The 23,321-nt window shown below is 40.0% G+C and overlaps 1 protein-coding gene across 2 annotated transcripts in view; it reads left to right on the top strand.

The window, feature by feature from the left end:
• The window catches only part of LOC141574106 (trafficking protein particle complex subunit 9-like), a 59,837-nt gene that overhangs the window by 29,693 nt on the left and 6,823 nt on the right, over positions 1–23,321 (top strand). Inside the window, exons 5-6 of one of the 2 annotated variants that reach the window (XR_012500783.1) lie at positions 9,449–9,569; positions 16,257–16,380. Coding sequence is in view for 1 of the 2 variants with exons in the window: in XM_074347866.1 (XP_074203967.1) it covers positions 9,449–9,467 (19 nt within the window). In the remaining variant the exon portion in view is untranslated. Of the gene's footprint in view, positions 1–9,448; positions 14,343–16,256; positions 16,381–23,321 lie in introns of those variants that run through there. The other variant, XM_074347866.1, reaches the window with a different exon arrangement.

Below are 23,321 nucleotides of genomic sequence, written 5' to 3'. Positions count from 1 at the left end.
CTCAGTCACGTTCCCTTTTTAAAGAATGTGGCACAGTGTAATATATTTGAGCTGGTTTTCCACTGAAAAATTTTTAGTGTTTTCTGGGACTCCCTAGTTCCCCAAGGTTCCATGAAGCTGGGTGTCCCCTCAGTGCAGCTCTGTCAGCTCTTGCTCTGGGCTGACATGGTGTCACGGGGAGCAGGACGGTCAGCGTCCCCGGCTCCTCCAAGCTTCGTCTCCTCATCTGCAGTGCTGGGTTTCTCATCCGTGTCTACTTAGTAGGGTTGCTGAGAATCACACGTGATGCTTATCAGGTGTGATTTGTGGTTGTCTCTGTGATTGGCATATAGTCAATATTTGATAGAAACACTTGTTTTTTTTATTCCAATTGTGGCTCCTAGATTGCAGTGGTTTTTAGTCTGCATTTTTTTTATAACTTTACTCATTTTTAAATATGCACTTATTTTTATTTATTTTTTTGGAGGTACTGGGGACTGAAGCCAGGATATTTTGCATGCTAAGCAGGTGCTGTACAACTGAGTAATACCCACCCTCCTTGTCTGCACTTAAAAATAAATATTGCAATACACAAAAGAGCTCTTAAACACCATCATGGGACCTAGTCTCTGTATAGGCATTTGAACACGTATACTATATCAATAAGAATAAATGTTGTTGGGACAAGCCTTTCTGAATCTGTTAATGTGCTTAAAAACGATCATAGCTAGTGATAAACACAAGACTTGGATCCAGTACTTCTTAGGGTCTGTTTTGCCATCATGAGAAATTACATTCTACAGAGAAGGCTAATTGGGTCTCTTTGAACATTGGATGGTTTAGCAGATGATCAAGGCTTTCAAAACTGACAGTTTTGTATTTTAAACTAACTACAAAGTTATCTTCTAGAAGTTGGAAGTCCTAAGCTTGTGAAGTGCCCAGTAATCCAGGGGGAATATGTCTGTGTCTCTGTGAACGATTGTGTGTGTGATCTCAGGAATGTAGAAAGAAGTTCCTTATAGACTTCTGATATATTTCTCCTCTAGTTTAAGCTGTAGGCATATATTTACACAAATAAATTGATATTCTTTTGTCATTTGGCATATTGGTGGGAATAAGTCGTTCTCATACTTGTTTCAGAAGGGTTGGGGAGCATGAGCTTAGAAAACGGGAGGAGAAAGCGGCAGGGAGGCCCTTCACACTCTGTGCAGGATGTGAGAAACAGTAGCTTTTCTTTTCTCTTTTATTCTAAAGCAACCTGGCACTGAATCGTAACATAGTATTACTCAGAATTGCTTTTCTAATCAGATACAAGTGCCTCAGATTTTTCAAGGCAACATGAATGATGAAATGTGTTTTAGCAGTTATCTTTAGAAGTAGTTTTATTTTTCAAGGAAAAGGCTATAGCTTGTTCTTTCTTCCAGCGGTACATGAAGTTCTCATTGATCCAGGTACATGATCTATGTGCTTAGTTTCTTTGGGTTTTTTGTTTTTTTTAAGTGCGTGTTTCATTGTGGTATGAATGAATGTTTAAAATTTCTGGATTTTGATATTTAGAACATGTTGATTTATCAGAACTGTTAAAAACTTGATTGTTCTTTGGTCCTAGTTTGGTGGGGAACCCTATTGATTACTGTTGTCTATTAAAGAGAGAAATTCTTCGTCTAGCCTGCAGATCATTAAATGAATGGTTTGCAGTGTGCCTTTAAATTTTCTTGAATGCATTGAACATGATTGTCCAGTAAATTTTGAATTGACTCATAATAATGACTTTGCTTTGTTTCTGTGGCTTTTGCTCCTCTCCACAAGAGTTTGAATTCTCTGTTGCATGTTGTATATGTGTTCTTAACAGGGGAAGAAATTTTGAATTTTTTACAGAGGTGAGTTTTCCTAACCCCTCTGAATGCCTTCTGTAATTGATACAACAAAAATCTGTTATTGCACTGCTTAAATATTTCATACACTAGTTTTTGGCTTAATCAGAAACAATGACAGATAATAAAATAAAGGAAAACCTTCCTTCCTTTGAAGAATAGAAATCAGGTGGTCAGGCTCACCCATGCTTTAATCTCATGTCATTGTGTATCATGATTCGGAGATGGAGTTGCTTCAGGGTTATAGATTTTTGTTTAAACATTTGTGTTGAATTCTTTCTCCAGGCTGATGTATCCTGTTGGGTTTGTTGAAAGTATAGAAGGGAAACAAATGCTTTTTTTTTGGTTTCTGGAGGCCTGAGTTGCTGATGATAAAGGGTTGAGGGTGGGCTGAGGAACAAAGTGACACTCCCTCTATTCCCAGCTGAAACTGATGAACAATGAAATCAATTAAGTGTTATCGGTATTTGACCAATAGAATTCAGCGAGACCAAACTGGCTAGTTATGCCCAAAGAAAGTACTGAATTCACCTGCAGAATTAGTTGCTTTACCAAGAAGAAGCAGCTTAGAGCAATCAGAAAAATCAGTCCTATGATGAGATATAAAATGAATATAATATCTTTTATTTCTGAAAATTTTCTACATTAAGTTGTGTAGAGCTAAAATTAAGTTTCAAGCACCAGGAGTTAAGAGTGTGGGTGGTTCTGTAGGATCGTTATTCAGGGATCTGCCTAGACCCTGCTAGAGTGGCTGAAGCTGGCAGGAAAAGGCCCAGAGCCAGGATTTGTCACCCAATGGTGTCCTCCATAATGGTTCCATGTGGGAGCCCATGATTGGGTTAACAAATTTAAACAGACCCCAGCCGCCTGTCAACTTTAAGGAGAAAAAAAAAAAGCTTAGTATCTGCTTTGCAAGCAAGCGCCTGTGCATCCTCACTCCTGTCTTCTTGCCTTAAAAAGCAGAGACAATGCTTTGGTTGCATAGTTGAGGTTTTAGATACCACTCTGCTCATTGTAAAGCAATGACCCAGGCCCTCAGCTATAAACGCTGGGCTTGTGTGCAGTTAGATAGTCTATTATCCCCAAAACAAGGACTTAGCTGGTCTGGTGGTCTGCTTTGTAATTCACATATCTAAAGAATGTATCTTGTTCCCCTCACCCCATGACTTCCCTAAAGATACACTAAGACTTTGTACACATGGTGGATTCTACAATCTCTTTCTCATCCCTTCTTTCCCCAAGTTCCTGCTTACTATCACACAACTGTTAATGACTTTTTCCTTTGATTATACACAATAAATATGGGAGCATTTGATAAGCTCGTGGAGTTGGCTCCCTACTCCCTATCGATTTCTGGGCTTTTTCCACAGAGTCTTGAGTAATCATTTACTGTAGGTAAGACTTCTGCAAGCCAAAACCCACAGTTCCAGGTGAGAAAGATGCAGGTTTATCTCTCCTACCCGAGGGAGAGAGAGTAGAGAATTGAGATCTGCTTCCTTGTGGTCCCTTCCTGCCCCAGGGCAACTGCAGTTCACCTGCAGCTTTCTGGCCTCTGCTCACAGGGCCTCTGTCCCAGGACTGACTGCAGCCTTTTCTTCCCTGGTCAACATTTCCTGTGCCTTTTAGAAGTTGGTCTCTTCTCTGCAGTACAACCCTGGCAGATGTGATGGTGGTCAGTGTGCTGGTGGGCAGTCACTTGGGAACTGCCAGGAACCATGCTGATTCTCCTGAGTCTCTCATTCTGGGTTACAGAACTGTCGAGCACCGGAGGAAGCCCATTCACGTGAGGCCAGCACAGCATTGCATCACTTTCATTTTATTCTTGAATTTTCAGTGGAGAAATTATTTGTAGCTAACTGTTCCAGATTTTCGGCCGCCTGCTTTCCTCACCACCATTTCCTTGTTGGCTCTGGTGCTTGTTTTAAGAACCAGGTTTCTTCTCTGGTCATTTTTAGCAGCTGGGCTTGACGAATCCTTGATCTTCATTTGAAGCAGAATGCTTCTTCATGATGTCAAACTGATTTTCCTATTTCTGAATATTTCGTGTACATTCAGCAAGTGTTTCAAGTGAAATGCTCTTGTCCAATTTCAGTTTACCCACATTTGAAGATCTCCTGCTTTCATGCTGAGGACAGTTTCTTCTTCCTGTAATAAAAGCAATTTGCATCTACTATTTGAAAGTACTGGCCCTAGGTGCTTTTGTCCTTAACAGTTTTAATACAATTTCACCCATTAAAATGTACAGTGGTTTTTACTCTATGCCCAGAATTGTGCATTCCAGTCAATCTTAGAACATTTTCATCCCACAACAGGAAGCCCCGTATGCACAAGCAGTCATTCCCATCTTCCCCATCCTCCCCCAGCCCCAGGCAGCCACTGTTCTCTCTCTGTGGATTTGCCTGTGTTGGACATTTCATGTAAAATGAGTCATTTCATGTAAATGGAACCGTCTCTTGTGACTGACTTCTTTCACACTGAGTAACGTTTTAAATGTTTGTCCACATTGTTGCCTGGGTCAGTAGTCTATGCTTTGCTATTGCTGAATAATATTCCACTGCATGGCTGGGCCCCACTCTTTACCCATTCATTAGGTGATAGTCATTTGTGTTGTTTCTGCTTTTTGGCTGTGATGGGTAATGGTGCCGTGAATATTCCTGTAGGAGTTTTTATGTGGACATTTGTTTTCAGTTCTCTTACGTGTGTGCCCAGAGAGCAGAAAGGCTGGGTCATTCATAAACCAAATGTTCAAATCTCTGAGGACCTGCCAGGCTGTTTTCCAAAGTGGCCACACAGCATTACATCCTCACCAGCAAAGGCTGCGAGCTCCGCTTCCTCTGTGTCCTCATTAGAGCTTGTTACTCTTTTTTTTTTTAATTATAACCTATTGTAGTGAGTGTGAAGCCGTTTCTCCTAGTGGTTTTGACTTGATTTCCATTACAGCTAATGATATTGAACATCGTTTGATTGTGCTTATTGGCCATTTGTATATTTTCTTTGAAAAATACATTTTCAAATGCTTTATTCACTTTTTAATTGAGTTCCCTTTTTATTGTTGAGTATAGGAATTTTTTTTTTTTAATTTGAAGATAAAAATTCCTAATCAGATAAATGATTTGAAAAAATTTTCTCCTGTTGCTTTTTCACTTTCTGGATGGTGTCCTTTGAAGAAAAGTTTTACATTTTGATGAATTCCACTTTATCACTGTTTTCTTTGTTCCTTGTGTTTTGGGGTAATATTTATAATCTGAGGTATTTTATTTAAACCTTTATATATAAAATAACTTAATTCTTAGGACCATTCTAGGAGACGGGTGCTGTTGTTGTCCCCAGTCTATGGATAGGAGACTGAGATGCAGAAAATTTCACTGACATATCAGTGTCACAGCTACCCAGTGCTGTGGGAGTTCAGACCCTCATGATTGTCCCCAGCATCTGTGCTCTTCACCACCATGCTCCACTCCTTCCTGGAATCGTTATGGAAAAAGTCTTTCCTTTTTTGATTTCTTGTTAGTTTGTTTTCTCATTGGGGAACTCAACTCCTCATTTTCCTTGCAGAGATCAGTGTAGGTTTATTTTAGGTCTCATGTAGGCAGAAGCATTGCTATCAGTTTACTTCTTTATTACTCAATTTCCAGTGATGATTGTTGCTAGTTGAACTAATCAAGTCATGCTTAACTCTTTCCTGCTCATGACACTAAAAACAGAGTCATTACTTACAGAATGCTCAAAGAAGAAAGTACTTGAGTGATTTTATTTTTCTAACAAATCAAACCAATCAAATAAAAACCCCGGTGTTGGAATAGATTATAAGCCCTCCAGAATAGGGTCACTGTCATCCTTGTGTTTCATTTTGTTTTGTCACAGTGTCTGGATAGTGCCTTGCTGTCCAGCAGTTTTCTTAGGATACGGTGCTCGTGAATCATTGTAAGGACATAATTTTGACAACAGACTCTGTTGTTCATTTCACGAGGGAAAAGATCATATAGAAATACTACTCAGATCTACTTTAAAATTAAGCTTGCAATTTTGAGAAAAGTTTAAGAAAGCATAAAAAGATCTTTTTCAGTAATTTTAGATCTATCTTAGACACATTATGTTTACATAGCAGAGTAACTTATCAACTAGATTTGACAAGAGGAGTGTATTATTGATTATTTGTTTTAGTTGAAATATTCTACCTGGGATAAAGTAATCAGTGCCCATAAATGAACAAATCTGTTTGTATTTCTATGCAACATGGGAGCAGACTTCATATGTTTCTATATAATATATATGACTGTGTGTTTTAATCTGTCTGTCAGTGTTTTTATAATTTTTCAGCAATGTTGTAGCCTTAGAATACTTCTAAGAAAATCACCCCCGATTCTAGTGCAGTTTGTACTGTGTATCCTGTCTTATGCATGGGATTCCACTCTTCCCTCAATTAGGAATTTCCTCTCCTATTGAGTTAGTAGCAGAGTTAAAGGAACTGTGATTTCTAGGCCTTTGCTCTCCATGTGTTTGCAGTTGGCTGTCAATCACGATTTTCCCTTTATTGAGTTTTCATTGTTCAATTAGAATTTTTGAAAATAACTATTAATATGTTGCACCGGTCTCCCTAGAAACTTGATGTGTTTGTACTTTTCAGTTTTCAATTTATGAAAAATATAAATGCACTCTTGTTTTAAGTAGTCCTTTTTCACTAGATATTTGTTTACCTCTTTATAGTTAAAATATTATTTTCCCAATGAATGAATCGGTGTGCATGTTTTAAAAGATACCTTACTTTTTATTTTTCTTATTGTAACAGTTATTTTCATTGTAGAGAATTTAGAAAATAAGGATAAACACAATAATAACTTAAAAATGGCCTCTAACCTCACCTAGAGATACAGTTGTAAGGTTTGAAATTGAGAATTACAAGTCCTCTCACGTTGTTCTTTTTCAAACACATTTTGATTACTGAGACCCTTGAATTCCCATGTGAATTGTAGCAGCAGGTAGTAAGTTTCTGCAGTGGAACCCGCTGGGATTGTGATTGAAACCACGTTGTATGTATGGATTGCTCTGGGGAGCACTGCCATTCCAAGAGCTCTGTCTTCTGAACCAGGAATGTGCGTGGTGTGTCTGTCCAGGTATTTAGGTCTTCTTTAATTTTTTTCAACAATGCTTTGAGTTTACAGAGCATTACTTTACTTTTTTTTCTTTGCCTTTATACTGAGGACAAGTGTGCCAGGTACCGGGATCAGAAGTGTATTTGAGCCCCACCACTTGCTGCCACCATGGATGCTGCACTCTTGCTTTGCCCTGTGTAAAATCTTGCACAAAATAGGACCTCAGTAACTCTCTCTTGAATGAATGATAATATGATTGTTGAATGATGCTTGAGAGTCCTTGTAATGATGTATTTTTCCCAGCCTTTCCCCTATTCATAATGATGCCCTTTCCCTTCCTTTCCTCCAGCCTGGGTTTCAGCCTGCCTGTGGCATTGATTTTCCCTGTCTGTAGACTCTTCTTTTCACTGGTTCACGATAATCTTACATGTGCACTGTGGAAACTTGCTAAATGATAAGAAAGGAAATCCATTGCATGCTAGTATTTTTAGAGTGTGTTATTCTTTTATCGATTGAAATTAAATCAGGCTGATCCCCTGAGCCCTCCCATGAGCTTTTTCCACCTTCCTACAGGTGATACTGCTCTGGTTGCTGCATGTCCCTGCCCCCAGCCTTGGTTTTGGAGTTAAGTCACCATCAGTGGAGCACTCTCTTTAAAAGTTGAAGACAACATTTGCTCCTTCTCCCTCGTTGGGGACTTGGATGAGATGAGGTAACAGATAAAGAATGGAGCCCCACCTCATTCTGACCCCTGCTCTTTCCGTTCCTTTCTCCAGGGGAAAAGAGTACAATTCAACAGTATAAAGATTGATTGTGAGCTAATGAGATAGACAAGACAACCGAACACTTATTAAATATCCTTTCATTTCAGAAAAAAATGTATTATACACACAAAAAGCACACAGAGCACGTTAGTACCGTGGTTACAAACGTGGGTCCGAGTTCGAGTCCTGCTCTGGAGTGACCAGTCCTGTGAGATGGAGAAATGTTAGGTCAGCTTAGCCTCTCCTGGACTTGTTTCCTGTCCTGCAAAGACGGGCTCGCTAGGCGTCCCTCCCCCATAGAGGTGCTGTGGTGTTTAAATGGCGCACGTGGGCAGCCCGAGCACAGCTGGTCGTTCCTCGTAAGTGCAGGATAGAATGGATTTGCGGAGACGGCTTTATGGCCCCACCGTGTAGACTCTCAGTGCTCCAAAGGGAAGACTTGTGGTTTGGAGATGGGATTCTCACTTCTGTAAATACCCAATGATTGTGTTATTGGGCTCTTCTAATTTGAATCTATTCTTTGGAAAGTACATATTGTAGATATATTTTTTCAAGCATGCGTGCTTTTTTTCTTTTATTATTTATAGTTCTACCCTCTCATCTCTTGGTGTGGCTTTTCATGGAATCCAGGAAACAGCCCTAAGCTACCTGCCTCTTCACACTTCTCTGTGGTGGTTTTCTTCCCTGACTAGAAGAGGGTTTTGCATAGGAAATTTTCTTTGTTCCCCTTTTCTTGCAGTCTCTCTGTCTGTCTGCCCATCTCTCACCTGTCCATGTGTCCATTAATCTACCCACTCATTCTTCTGACATGTTCCAACAAGCACTTCAGGCAGCTTACAGAAGAACAGATACCAAATAAACAGGTGAGAAAATGGGGCCAAGTACAGACATTGTGTCTAGTTGGCGAGCTTGTGTGAGGGTTGCAGGCGTGAGACACACGCCTCTGCCCTGTGACTTATAAGATCGACAACAAGAGTGTGCCTGAGGCTCCCAGCAGACACAGGGAAACAGGGTTTGTGGGAGATGCTCACTGGCTGTGAACTAAATAAGTGGCTGAGGAGAAGCCCAGCCTTTCCAGCTACTAAGGCTTAGGAGAATATTTTGAGTGTCTTCCAAAATCAGAGTATTTCATCTTTTATTTTGTCAGAGTTCTACATATTGTTGGTTACATTCTATACATGGAAATTTCTCCAAAACTCCTTCCCACATGAGTCCCATGGCTCAGGAATGGGGTGGTCCTGCTCATTGATGGTGTTTGGACAGAAACAGAAAATGACCGCCTCAAAGGAACCTGGGATTTGTCAGTTATGTTTTGTCAGTGCTGTAGATTTCAGAGAATGTTTTCACAGTTTCTCTCCATCTGAGGCGGCAGTGTGCTCTCTTAGAAGCATCAGGAGCTCAGGGCCACTGGATGGTGCGGGCTGACTGCACTGCGGTCAAGACATCTAAGGTAGTCACTGCAGGCGTGGTGCTTTTACATACGGCATTTCATGTTCTTTAATAGAAGGTTTCAACAGGGAGTTAATTGAGTTAATTAACATTTAATAAATATGATACTTTTTTGAAAAGACAGTTATAAGCAGAATATAAGCTGTGAAGACTTTAAAAACGGTTTCATTACTGAAATTTCAGTAGGGAAGATTCACAGTTTACCTTATTTGTGCCTCTCTTTTAAAGTAACAAAGAAACAAGACAGAAAAAGCAGAGGATGATTTCTGTTCTTCCTCTCGGCTTGCAGGTGCCCTCACCTCCAGTGACATCCATTCAGACACCCGCACTGACACTGGCCGTGCTCAGAACTGCCTCAGCCCTGAAGACACAACTGACAAATAGAAGGGGGCCACGCCCTGTTACAGCAGGTGCTCTCACTTAGTGTGTCCTTATGTAACTGTGCAGTGTTAATCAGGATCGCCCATTCTACATTAAATGATGCTGCTGCGGTGTCTCCTAGTTACTTGTTTCTGTATGTACTCGTGTATTTTCTCCAGTGTGTTGTACTACACATCTTAAAATGCTTTTTTCAGATGAAAAATAATGTGTATTTAATATAATAAGTCTGAAAAAAGGGGCAAAAGAGGCTATTCTGATCCCACTACTCAGAGATAATAATTAACACTTTAACATCTATTTTCTGTTCTTTTCATCAGTGTGTATCAACTCTCTCATAAAAACCAGTGAGCACTCTGTGCCTGTTTACTGTGTGGAGACCTCCATTTTCCATTCAGCTTTTTATATGTTTTTCTACAATATCCTAATTCCCCTGGCATGATTTTTAATGACCAGTATAGCATTCTGTCTTGTCGAGGCATCGTCCATTTTACTTCGGACTTAAATAAACTTTTAAATTCCAAGTATATTTAACTGAAATACTGAAAGAGAACTGTGGTGGTACTGAAAGGCCCCTACATCCCTTCCCCTTTTTTCCTGAGGGCAAAACTGTTGACAATGTGGTGTATATATTTCATGACATTTATGCCTATGTATATACACATACATACATAGATACATACACGAATCTGAGAAATCTATGTATATGTGTGTGTATATATGCTTTATTGAAAAATAAGGCCATAATATATGTTTTATGCAGCTTGTTTTATTCACTCAGGGGTATATCATAGACGTCCTGCCACTCCATACTCACTCGGTCCTTTCAGATAGAGTGGAGGGTCCCCTGATGTGCAGGTGTGTTCTCTTGTGCAAGGACACCTTTGGTGGGAGAGTGCTGTGGACAAGGCCCTAAACCATGCTGAAACGCTGGCCCCATCAGAGCCCACAGCTCACCGTAATTTACCGCTTCGTTGTCTTGATGTTGGACACTTAAGTTTTCTCCATTTTCCACTGTCAGAAAAGATTTTGACTGGCATCCTTCTTCTGTAAATATTCCTGTGATCTCGTATGAGTATTCCTTTAGTTAAGGCTTCTGGAAATTTAGTCCCTGGATGTGACAATTACATTCATCACAGGCTCTTTTCAAGTGACTCTAGAAATTCCTTCTCCAGTGGGGAATGAAAAGATGTAGAATTACTTATGTAACCATTTCTCTATCGCTGGATTTGATTTCACTTCAGCTTTTCTTCCCATCATTGTAAACAGTGCTGTGAAAATATCCTGATGAGTACATCTTTTTGAATTGATTTTTTCTAATTGAAACGATTCCTAGAAGGGGAGTTGAGTCTGTGTGTACACACTTTTTTCAGAGTTTACATATCCATTGACATATCGTCCTCCAAACACGTTGCTCACAGTTTGTTCTCTCACAAATGGACACTAGCTAGAACAACTTTTAAAAATATTTGCCAATATGATGAGCAAAAGTGCTTTTTCATTGTTTTAGTTTGCATTTGATGACCAGTGAGGTATTCAGCATTTTTCACTTATTAGCCATCTGACTTTTAAAAAGTGAATGATCCCTTTTGTCCTTCGCACACAGTTAAGTGAGGGAGCTTCTTGTTGCTTTGTGACAGCACTTTGTATGTTATGAACATTAACCCCTTGACTTCATCAATATGTAACACACGGCTTTTTCTTGTCATTTCTTGCCTTTCATTTTGTTCAGTAGGTTTACTTTTGTTGTGGCTCAAAGTATACTTAAGATAGTAAATGTCTTCTTTTTGGGTTTTATTTTTGGTATTGTTTTAGAAATACTTTCTTATAATGGTACAAATCTCTTCTGTAGGTTTTTTAATCTCTAAGATGGAGATGATAATAGTACTTGTTATAGTGAGAGGAAGTTGAATTAATATGAGCAAAGAGTTGTATTTGCTGTTATTAGTACTTTTTAATATTTGCATCACTATCTGTAATTTTTCTTGTGGTCTTTATGACAGGAATATAATTTGTTCTTTCCAGGTGATTCTCTGATTATCCCAGGACAATTATTGAATTCATACTTTGTTCTTTGATTTGAAATCCCACATGTACAAAATACTTATGTACACTAAAGTCTCTTTTTGAGCTCATGATTTATTTCTGTCAATCTTACTTTATTACTCCAGCACCATAACTTACATATTGTAAAAATTTATTTAATATCTGACACTGTGATTTGTTTTGATTCTTTTCTTCCATCCCAATTTTTGTTGGCTAGTATTATGACTTTATTATTCCTGAAGAATTCTAAAATACTTTGTTCAAGTTAAAAAAAAAAACAGATAAGGGTTTTCATAGGATTTTTTAGTAAGTTTTGAATTATCTTTAACAGAACATTCATCTTTACAAAACTGCTTTCCTCCATGCAATATGTTGATGTCTCTACATTCACATCTCTTACTTTACCCCTCAGTACAGTCCTGTAGTTTTCTCCATGTAGAACATGGGCATTATTTTTGAGTTTAGCCCAGAATATTGTTTATGTTTTAGTTAATTTTGTAAGTAAGAATTTTTTGTTATTATATTTTTTAACTCTTTAAACTGACACCTAGGAAGGCAGAATCGGTTTGTCAATACTCACTTTGTAACTTGTCATTTAAAATTGTAAGTATTAAATACTTGTTCCAGAATCCTTTCTTTTCTGTTTTTAAAAATTTGTTTAGAAGATTATCAAAATGGTCATAGCTAAGTAGTATATTTGGGGACACTGATGGAGAGAGGTAGTGTGGCTCATGTACAAACTGTGAGCATTTTCATGGCTGCCTTTAGGCTGGAGAGGCCTCTGAAGAGCCCAGGTAAGACCAGGGATGGCTTTTTATGCACTTGAAAGCCAGCTTTCCTGCCTTTATCGAGAAGCCTGTTGGGCGTGACAGGTAGATGATCAAGGTCCGATGGAGGCCATTGGCTGCACAGAGCGCTGTGACTGTGAGAACTGGAGACCATCGCCATGGGACATCCTTGGTACCAGGAGCACTGCAGCGGAGCTGGGGAGCCTGTGTTTTAAGGATTTTCCAGCCCTGGGAGTGGGAAGAGCAGACTCTGCATTCAGATCTGAGTTTGAATTCATCCTCTCTTGTTTACTGGTCCTCTGACTTTTGTCAAGTTATATACCCGCTTTGAACTCCTGTTTTCTTGTGTCTCAAAATAGGAGAATTACGGTCTGCTGCTAGAGTGTTTGATCAGGGTAAACGATTTGTGTCTATAAGATGCCACGTACTGTCACAAGTTCAGTGAGAAATGGGCTATTGCCTCTTCTTCTGCAACTCAGTGCTCGATAAGACATCAGGGGAAAGCCAGTCCCTAATTTGTGTGTGATGCAAGTAGGAACAAAATTAATGTCTTGCCTTTCACTAGCAGTATTCTTACTCCTTTGCTTCATTTACTTCTTTCCTCCTTTCATTTCCCCTTTCCCCTCCTCCACCAAAAGAGCCTGAGAATATCTCAGAACACTAGATTCAAATTTCTTTAAAGGTGGTCTCATCCTCTTGAAATGACAGTAACATAAAAAAATCTGTACACATCCCAGAATTCATTGTATTTGATTTACACACACACGCGCGCACACACGCACACACAAAATCAGGCTACCTCCCACTTACTGAGGAAGAAGAACCACTTATTCTGAGTTTTCATTCACTGACCGTGAGAGCAAAGTGTCTTACGCAGACTTTCACCTGGCTTCATGCATGGTGTTTTTAGTTGGATTTCTGCTTTGTGGCCATAGAATTATTCTCCTAACAGAAGAGAGGAAGTGGAGACATAGATATTCTGCTCAGATATTGGTGTCATCATATTTGAGTTGGGAAGGACTTAAGACAGCATAGAGTCATAACTGTTTATGGGTGAGAATCCATGATAGTGTAACTTGGACAAGAACCTGGATCTTCTGCCATTGTGCCCACGCGGGTGAAGAGGCAACTTGGTGGGGGATGGCAGTGATCCTTCTTGCTTGAGTTCCAGGGTCTTGTAGTTTTCATTGCTCACCTGCCTTTAGTTAAGGTCCATGTGGCCTCTCATGGGAAGGTCACTCTGTTCTGATAAATAAAGTTACTAATCAGCAAAAAGCTCTGTACCCACTCATATTTCCCAGAGTTTTTTCTGCTGACCTGCTGACACTTTATATAAATGAGACATAAGAAACTACTGGATATAAAATCCTTTGTGTTATCATTAGCCCTCGAGTTCCATAGGAATGGGGTGCTGTCTCAGGCTGTCTAAGGCTAGATCTGAATAAAGATAGGGTGATAGGCTTTGCTGCTGGACCCTCCACAATCAAATGTGTTTTCCACCTTAGTGTTTAGAATCAGGCAGATGAGCTCAAATCCTGCCTTTACCAGTTATTAGCTTAGTGACCTTGGGGAAGAAACTGTACTTATTTGTGTTCAAATTTCTTTGTTTGTAAATAAGTTCACTATTTATTTTAAGGTTTTTGTTTTAGAATTGAATGAGCTAATTTCCTCATTTATACCTAAAATACAGATCGCGTGGCTCTATGATGGTGCCTTGGTTGTTGATTACTAAGGCACTCGGCAGGGAGAAAGGGGGTGGGGGACCCCTGGATTCTAGAGCTTATTATATTCCAGGATATGCTTGTAAAAGATTGGATGTGCAGTGGATTTTTAGTAAATATCCATTCCTTTCCTAATCCGCATTGATTGTGTATATATCTTTATATTAATATATGAACAATTTTATAATGCAATTTAAATCTTTCTGTAGAAGTTAAAATATGTAGTTGTAACAAAAATACATGAAATAAAATGATTTCACTTTTATTTTCTTTTCAATAAGCAAAACAAAATAAAATAGAAAAGAAAAAAGGTTTGAAGGAGTAGAAATAACTTTCTTTTCGTAGAATCAATTCCCTAACATAGGTTTTTTGGTTGTGTTGTTAAACAGCATATAAAATTGATAGGTTGTGACATATTGGAAATAAGGAAACAGTGGAGACATACTACCACCAATGCAGTCATTTTGTTACCAAGTCCAAACTCATTCTGCTTGCTGCATGACAGGCCAATAAATCAGGAGATGAGGTGTTGGAGCAAAGAATAGTGACTTTATTTGAAAAGCTGGCAGACTCAGAAGATGGCATACTGATATCCTGGAGAACCCTCTTCCCCAAGTCAGAATTCAGTCTCCTTTTTTACTAAAAAGGGGCAAGGGTGTGGTTGGTTGTTGCAAACTTCTTGCTGTACGAATTGTTTTTCCTTGGAGTCCTTTGTTCTTGCAACTGTCCATGTGGGTCAAATCATGCTGCCCCTGTAAAACCTCCAAAAATAAACAAAGTTTATTCTGTTTTACTACTTGCCATCTATATGTAAGTGCAGAAGAGCTAACATCCTTAAAGATCAGAGCCCGCAGAATAGTCTCTCCTGGATATTTCAGGCTAAAGGCAACTTTCTTTTACAAAAGCTCCAGAGCTAGCAAGTCTGAACCTAGAAAACAGGGCAGAGGTTTAAAGCCAAAGGAACACATCTAATATGGAGTCAAATTTGTTCTTTTCTATTACAATTCCTTTTTCCACCTCATAAATAATTTTATTAAGAAACATGGGCAACATTTTTTTATTTTTGCTTCTTAATAACGGATAAGTGGTCCAAATACATTTTTGTGATCAGGGATGCTGTGCGTGCCCTGGGGTCACAGCAAATTCTTGTTCTGGGTGGTCGACCCTGCAACATGCCTAATGCCCCGTGACCCTTGGTGAGAGTCCCCCTAACCAGGGGCTCTCTTCAGGAACCAACATATGGGCATTGACCTCTGGAGACCTCTTTTTCAGGTGCAGGAAATTTTTTCAGATTCTGTGATTGAAAAATCACTCCAGCTGGGGAAAATTAGGGACTAAAGGAAGAGGAAAGGGGCTTGGAGTAAAGTAGAAGAGTAGGACAGAAGATCAGGGAGCCTGGGGGCTTGGCAGTGGGGCCTCCGGAGAGAGAGAAGCAGGGGTGGGGAGGGGCCCGGTTCCAGAACCAGCTCCTGCACCTGTCCCCGCGCCCAAGACACACAGCCTTTAATGACCTAGGACTCTCTGCTGTCTGGGCGTCACCCTAGGCAGAACCTTGAGAATCAAAATTAAGGGGTGGGCAGTACTCACCTAGGGGGTCACAGAGGACTTTGTTCAAGTCCACAGTGCCTTTTCTGGTCATGTGTCTTCACTTGTCCTTTATCTTAGGATCTGAGAAGCAGGAGCAAGGAACTCAGGGAGAGATCCAGGAAGACATCTGAGTGTGTTAGGGAGGACATTCACAGCGAAACGGGGAGCGAGGACGCTTGCAGCAAAGAATGACTTTACAACTATTGCATCAGAGCTGCAGGTGTGAGAGAGCCTAAGCCTGTTTCAGAGTGCAGGGGACAAGCGGAAAGGAATGGTAAAATTTCCACTGACAGTTGAAATTTTGTTAAATAGCCTGCTACTCTTAATTTTATCACTTGAATGTAGGCAGGGGTATTTCTGTGAGCATTTATAGGTTCACATAAACCCACCAGCACCTCTTGCCCCCATCGGGGATGGGCTTTCTCAAGCACAGTGCACCTCCTGCTTGGGTGGGCCATGCTGCGTGTCCTCGCCTGGGGCCGGGCTGCTGCAGGGCACTGAGTCCCAGAGGCACGGGCTGTGAGACACGACAGGAACATCTCTGCTCATAACTGAGAGCCTCCGTTTCCCCCTGCAGTGTAAGAATGCCGGTGACTCAGTTAGAAGCATGCTTCAAAGCTGTCCGTGTCTTTGCCATCCAGAAGCAGAGCCTGGGAGCTTCCAAATTTCTCCAGAATGCGGTTTACATTCACCTTCGATAGGTGAGTGTATGTCCACTTACAAGTGGAGGAATTACTGCAGTTTTTCTGAAACTTACTTACCACTATTCCATCTGATTTTTCTGTGCTAGGATTCAGTATAGCCTGCTAAAAATTCTGGAGTCAGATCTTGAAACCCTGATGAAGAGGACTATTTATCTTATTTCTTTATATTATAATATTTTACTTTCAAAATTCAGAGTTTTCTGTTCTTTGAGGAAATTTGGGGGGGGTTGGAGAACTAACTTTGCTCTTACCATCTATGTGACCTGTTGCTATATGCCTCTCACCTGTCTTCTGTCACTTGTGAGGCAGTTCCATTTGTGACCCTGTCTGGGTTGTTCAAGTTATAAAACATAAATTCTGTTAAAGTACAGTCCCTTTTACTCCGAAGACATTCCACAAGTACTACTTAAATCTGGGTGTGGTTTTTAGAAGACAGAATCATTAGAACATGTACTTGCAGGTTGCTAGTGCAAAATCCCCAAATCAAAAGTCTAGTTCAACATCTAAAATCTTTCTAATCTACCTTGGATTTATATGGATAAGTGAAGCAGTTTGCTAAGAAATCAAGACCAGGTTTAGAATACAGGCTGGTGTAGCTCAGCAGGTCCTCCCATGCTGATGCTCTGCCAGAGGGCGGGGCCGAGGAGAGAGGGAGTGTCCTGCCCTCCCTGAGCTGACAGTTTGATGGCAAAGACCTTCATCAGGTGAAGAACTGGGAGTTTCTTCTAAGAACTGTGGGATTGAAAAGAGTCCTATAAGCGCGGGACTGACAGAATCCCATTTGACTCAAGTAGGGGAGAGCGGTTGTGGGCCCACTTGGGAGACTCGTGGGTCCAGTTGGGCAGTGTTGGTGGCTTCCACTTGAGCGGTGAGACAGTTAGTGGGTAAAAGAGAACAGATTGAAGACAAGTTTAGATGGTAAAAAGGAAAGGATGAATGCTGTCTGTGAAGGTAGGATGGAGTAAGGCCCAGTTTTCTGGGTGGATTAATCAGGTAAATGATGGTCCTGCTGTGCTTTTATGAGGGAAACTTGCAGAGGGAGTTCGGGGGGGGGAAAACTGATGAGTTCAGTTGTGGGTAAAATGAAAGGCTGCTCGATGTGTGGTCTGGGAACTCAGGTGAGAGTCAGTAGTGAGTAGAGGGAGGGGAGAGAGACTTTCAAATCATTTTGTCTTGTGAACATACAAATAAGCATGAGTAATGACACACAAAACCTCTAAATTCTGGATTTAAAACCCAGTAACATTTTGTTATATTGAGTGCAGAGGTTCTTAATTTTTTTAATAGAAATAAAACAAATAGAAACAAAATAGTGGAGTTAATCAACATCTTAGAGTTGATGTGTGTCCTTGTATATATTTTGATACCTCATCTCTTTATAAGCATAATCTACAAAAGCTTGTTTAGCATAAGAGTTAAAAAGAGGGACGGGGCACACAATGTTGTGGGTTGAGGCTGATCACCTTGGGCAAATTTTGTAGCCTCTCTGTGCCTTAGTTGCATCTTCTGTGACTGCCCCCGGGCCCCTCATCACAGCTGATTCCTAGACTAGATTTTGGGAGGGAGGCTGCTGAAGGGATTAAGAAATGGCAACTGCTAGAGATACTGAAGAGAGACAAAAAACAGATTAAAGCCTATAAACTTAGTACAAATACCCTCAAAAGTGAAAGAATCCCGCAGTGTTTTGAGCCACTTAGCGTAAGGGAAACAAAATGAAGTGGACCCAATTCTCTTGAGCATGTGAGTATTCTGGGTGGGAGGATGTCATCAGAAAAGTGTTGAGAAGAGGCCTTTTGCTTTCCCTTGACATTTCCAGTAAGGATGGGGCAGAGGAGCGAAAACCCCCTCTTCACAGTGGAAGCTGCTGTTTTGTGCGAAACTGACCAAAGGTTGGAGACCAGTCATCAGCGGTGCTGGCAAATGAAGAGACTTCAGGATTGGGTGGGGCACTTGCTGTGACTTCCAGGTGACCTGCTGGCTGGGGGCTGTGAGGCGGGCAGTAGTTTTGCAGGGTGACCCGGGCATAATCCCTGGCTCTGAGGCTGCTAGTCTGATTAGTCCCTGGGCACCCGCAGTCCTAATGGGGCAGCTCGGGATGTGGCCTGGACACCTGCCATTCTGAGGGCGAGAAGAGGGCTCCTCTGAAGGGGTGTGCCTGTGGAGAGTGGAAACATCCTCCTGCAGGGGAGGAAGTGCCTCTGAGCAGGGGGCCGGAAATACAGGCAAGACCAGCCTGAGCAAGGAGGGTTTGGGAACCCGGAAGTCATACAGTGGCCTGAGCAGCCTTGTTCCTGAGAGACTGGAGGGAAAAGATGCTGAAAAGGCAGGCAAGGGTCCGACCCTGTGGTGGGTTATGAGTGACAAGAAAGGACTGGTCAGGCAGGCACTAGAGAACCCTGTGGGCGTCCCAGCTGGGGCATCACGCCGGAGGGAGGAGCAGAGTTATAGACTTTGCCACTTATTAGCTTTGTGACTTTGAGCAGTATCACTCCACCTCTCTCTACATATATCTTGATCTGTAAAGTGACAGAGTGACAGGCTCGTGTCATCAGAAGGCTTAGTTTAGCTCTGATCCTCCTTGTCCAGTCCTGTCAGTGCTGCCCTGCAAGGTTCTGCAGCGGCTGCTCTTACCCTGAGATGGGAGGGCGTAGAGGGACATTGTAGCACCTGAGGGTAGGAAGAGGTTGCTTTAAAAGCAGACATGTAGCCGCCTGCATTTGCAGACCTTCAGGCAGTTTGGTTGAAGTTAGTGGAGAGAACTTTGGAGGCCTTAGTATCGTCATAAAACTTGTTTTCCCTTGGGGACCGGATTTACCTTTGCAGATTAATGTTGAAGATTTGGGCTTCTGGCAAAGCTGTTTTCAGAGATGGGTTTATACGTAACATATGGTATAAAATAAAATGCTTTTATTTAATGTGTGGGACTTTGCAGGTCTCGGGAACAGCTAAGTTGGCCTGGTCTTCACGGATGACAGTAGGGGTCAGCGGAGCATGCGGGAGGGCAGGCAGACCGCCTTGCTTCTGCAGGGAGTTCTCCATAGCAAGGCACTCTGTTGAGTTGACTCTTCTCTAAGTTTGGTCTGAGCAGACAGCAAAGTAATGAGTTCTGGTGGGATTGTATAATGACAGGAAGAAAGAGGAGCCCGTGGTTTTCGGGACTAGAACACGCTTTTGGTTCCTGATCCAGTGTGTTCCATTACAGAATTGATGAGTTGTGTCTATTCTGGGACTTGATTGAAATAAACATTCAGCCTTAAAGTTAAGAGTTATGTATTATTTGGCGGGAGGACTCGAGCCGGGAGGACAGCCTCTCAGATCACTCTGAGGGACTGCTCCCAAGAGGTAGGGAAGGAGCTGGGATATATAGGAGCTTTACAACAAAGACCAGGTAGTTGGAACTATAAAAGATTGTTTGTTATCTAAAGAAAGCCAGGTATCTCAAGTTAAGAATTTAGTGCTTTTCTATGTATGGGAGGATGCAAACGTTTTGGTCATTAAATTCAATTCTTTGACAAGCCCCTGGCTATCTAGGGCCAGTATCCTGTTGTTTCTTAGTGTGAGTCCGCTCAGAGGGCACCACTGTGAGTGGCTGAGAGGCTAGGCTGCAGGCTTGTATTCTCTGGGGGGTGGCAGCAGCTGCTGATGACTTGGTTTCAGCATTCTTTGTTTACTGACATGGATGCAGTATTTTCATTCACATTGTAGTATTTTCATTCACAGTGCTCCCCCTTTGTCCTAAATTCGACCAATATTTTGAGAGACATTTCATGACCAATTTTGTCCCACGCTGCTAGGATGGCTCATTCCTAGTTAAGTTGAAGAATATTCTGAGCTGCCATTCAAGGTGTTAGGTTTTTTATCAGGACCTGTTGATACTAAAATTTCTCTGGATCGCCTGTCTTACTAGTCTATTATGATCCAGGAAATGTTTGCCCTTTGTTGCTCATTCCCATACCTAGAATCACTCTATTACAATTATTTTATACAAGGTTATAAATTTTCTCTATTTCTTCAAGATGTTTAGCCATCATCAATCTTGTAGGCCTAGTTACACATTGGGAAATGTAACAGACAACAATTTTATTATATAGACAGGATATAAGTAATAAAGCTAGTAAAGTTAATAAAGTCACGAATAAGAATTTAATAGTCAAGAAGTTATATTTTTGGGTTAAAATTTTGCTTGTGTTTCCGATTGAGTTTGAGTGATCTTATGAGAAATTTCATATTTATGGTCAGGGTCAGAGCAGGTATTAATTAGCCAGGTGAGGTCTCCCACCTTGTAAGATCAACAGTGGCCTAAACAGAACTATAATTTCCTTTTTAGAGTAATGTTTCTGAGGGCTATCTAGTTAGAGCCTTGGAGTAGGGAAACCCACCAAGGTAACACAGAAGTACTAGACATAGGTAATTTACCATGAACTTAACAGTTGGAGTAGTTCATAATCAAAGGTAGGAGAAATTATCAAAGTAATTGGCATACAGGCCTGGTTCGGTGTCTTGGGTCAGCTGTCTTACCTCAGATGTCGTCGTCTTCTCATCCTGGCCTGGGTAGATTTTTCTTCATTTGGGCATTGTTTTAAGGTGAGCAGTGCTCTATAGGCCAGTGCACTGCAGGGGATGTTTCTGATAGGAAATGAATCCAAAAGTCCATTTCCTTCAGCTTTGGTATGTACGGTCTAGTTAAGAGTACCTGATAAAGGATCCTTACATTCAGGTTGGAGACAGTTCTTTAAGTCATGCCTGTTCCAGTATGTACAATCCCCTGGCTGCAGGTCATGGGGCATTGGAACTTTACCCAAGGTTAGATGACTGAGCTTCAGAAACAAACCTAGAGTATTCTTTTCATAATTCAATTAACCTTTACAGCAATGTGACATAACAGCAAGGAATGATCTGGGAAATGTCTTAGTAAATATAGACCTCAATCAACAAAATTAGAAATTAATGTCCACTAAAATATAATTTTTTTTCTCTCTAAAGTTACCCTCATTTTTCTCAAATATAGTAAAATCAAGATTAATTTGTTTACAAGCTAAGTCTGATTATTTGATCATATAGGCTTTTTTAAATTGGCTGTGTTGGAACTTTTAATAAAGACTCTCAGGGTAGAATGTTAATAAGGTTTTCTAAGGCCAGGAAAGCCACATCAAGGTGTTGTCATGGTTTTCTGCCTTACACATTTAGGTAAATTCTCTTTAAAATCCTTAAAACACCTTGAGATTCCTATATCTGTTAGGAGGTGATCTTCCTCATTTGTCTGATAGAGCCACTGGGGACCTAAGAGATTTTAGTCTCTTGAGGGATCAGATAGAGAGAAAAGATAACTGTTCCAAGTCTGCTTACATAAGTATAGTTTATCAAATTTCTGTGAATCATAACTAGTTAAGGAGAAGAGTTTCTTTATGTCAGGGAAACAGGTTAAAAGCCAGTAGTATTTCAGACAAAATCAAAAAGTATAACCATATTCACCAGTTTACTCAGTCCCATGTTACTAATTTTTTAATCACTTTTCATTAGACATTTAAAATTTCGTACTGAGTTTAGTTCAGTGCTATAGTTTGAAATTTATTAGAAACCAGTAAATCTCCTTGAAGAGAAAGCATTTTGCAAAATCATCAGAAGAAAACAATTAATTGTCTATAAATGACAAAAATTTAAAAGCATGGTTAAACACCGTTACACTATAATCGATAAAAAAAACCTGGTCACTATAACCAGAAATATGACTGGTAACATTTTAGATATGCCAGAATTTTAGGGAGTCCATATAATTTCTAGAGTATCTATATTAATAATGTTTTCTCATACAATATAACCTTTGAAGATTTATTATTCATTTGACAATACCATGTATTTAACATGCCAAATAAATTTACTAGTTTAAAATCTCTCTTTGGGATGTTTCAGGGCCCTCTGTAGCTTCCCAAACTTAACTGGAGATTAAAAGAACTTTAATTAGAAATTGATATTTGGGGAGCTTGTTAAAAGATTTCAAAACACTTGGTCACGTAAACATATAGATCACTGTAAAGTAGTACTTATTCATTAAGAAAATACGTCAAAGGTAAAGGCAGAACAGATCAGGTAAGTGGTATAAGAAGCTTTACAATTTGTTACTGAAGGTGGATTAACATTTCAAGACAATTTTGTCCTCTTAACAGAGAGTAGACCATATCTACTCTTGTACAAGTTTCATTTAATTTGCCCAAGTTGATTCTAAACTTAGCCAATTCCGACCACGTACAAATCCCTTTCTTCAGGGTTCCTCTTCCACAAGCCTTCCACAGCTTTCTATACTTATATTAGTTTGTTCCTTATTTTCTTTTCCATTCAGAAGTAACCAGCTTCAGGAGAAAATCACTATTTTTCATTAACAAAATATAATTCCATTCTTATATCTTCCTTTACACATTTATCTTACTTTCCTAGGATACTGAGATCATTCCCTTAATAATAGAGACCATTTCAGGGTGGCACCAACCATTTATTAATATTTCTAAACACCTTTATTTTCTCTGTAAGAGGAATTAAATGTTAAGTAATTCATATTACAATCTTATTTTATCTGAAAATGGCATAGCTATTTAATAAAATCCTATCATTTAACTTAATGTAGCACAACTCTAGAATTTAAAGATATCAAACATTTAGAGATTATCTTAACCATACATTTTAAAAATATATTTTAAAAATTTACCCAAAGCTCTCATCTCATTTGCATTTAATTTATTTAAATTTTACCACACCACATTACTATTATTTTTTTTAACAAATCTGCACCAGATATAACAGGATCTTATTTGACTTTCATTAAACCTAGGTTCAGTAAAAGTACTATACTTAATATTGTTGACTTTGAAGATGTCTATATTAATTAGAACATACTTAAACTAAACAATATCAAATATTATCTTAATATTGAATATTTTCCAGTT

The sequence above is a fragment of the Camelus bactrianus genome, chromosome 19, assembly GCF_048773025.1.
Source record: "Camelus bactrianus isolate YW-2024 breed Bactrian camel chromosome 19, ASM4877302v1, whole genome shotgun sequence".
Taxonomy (NCBI): domain Eukaryota; kingdom Metazoa; phylum Chordata; class Mammalia; order Artiodactyla; family Camelidae; genus Camelus; species Camelus bactrianus.
This window is presented reverse-complemented; position numbering and strand designations above follow the sequence as displayed.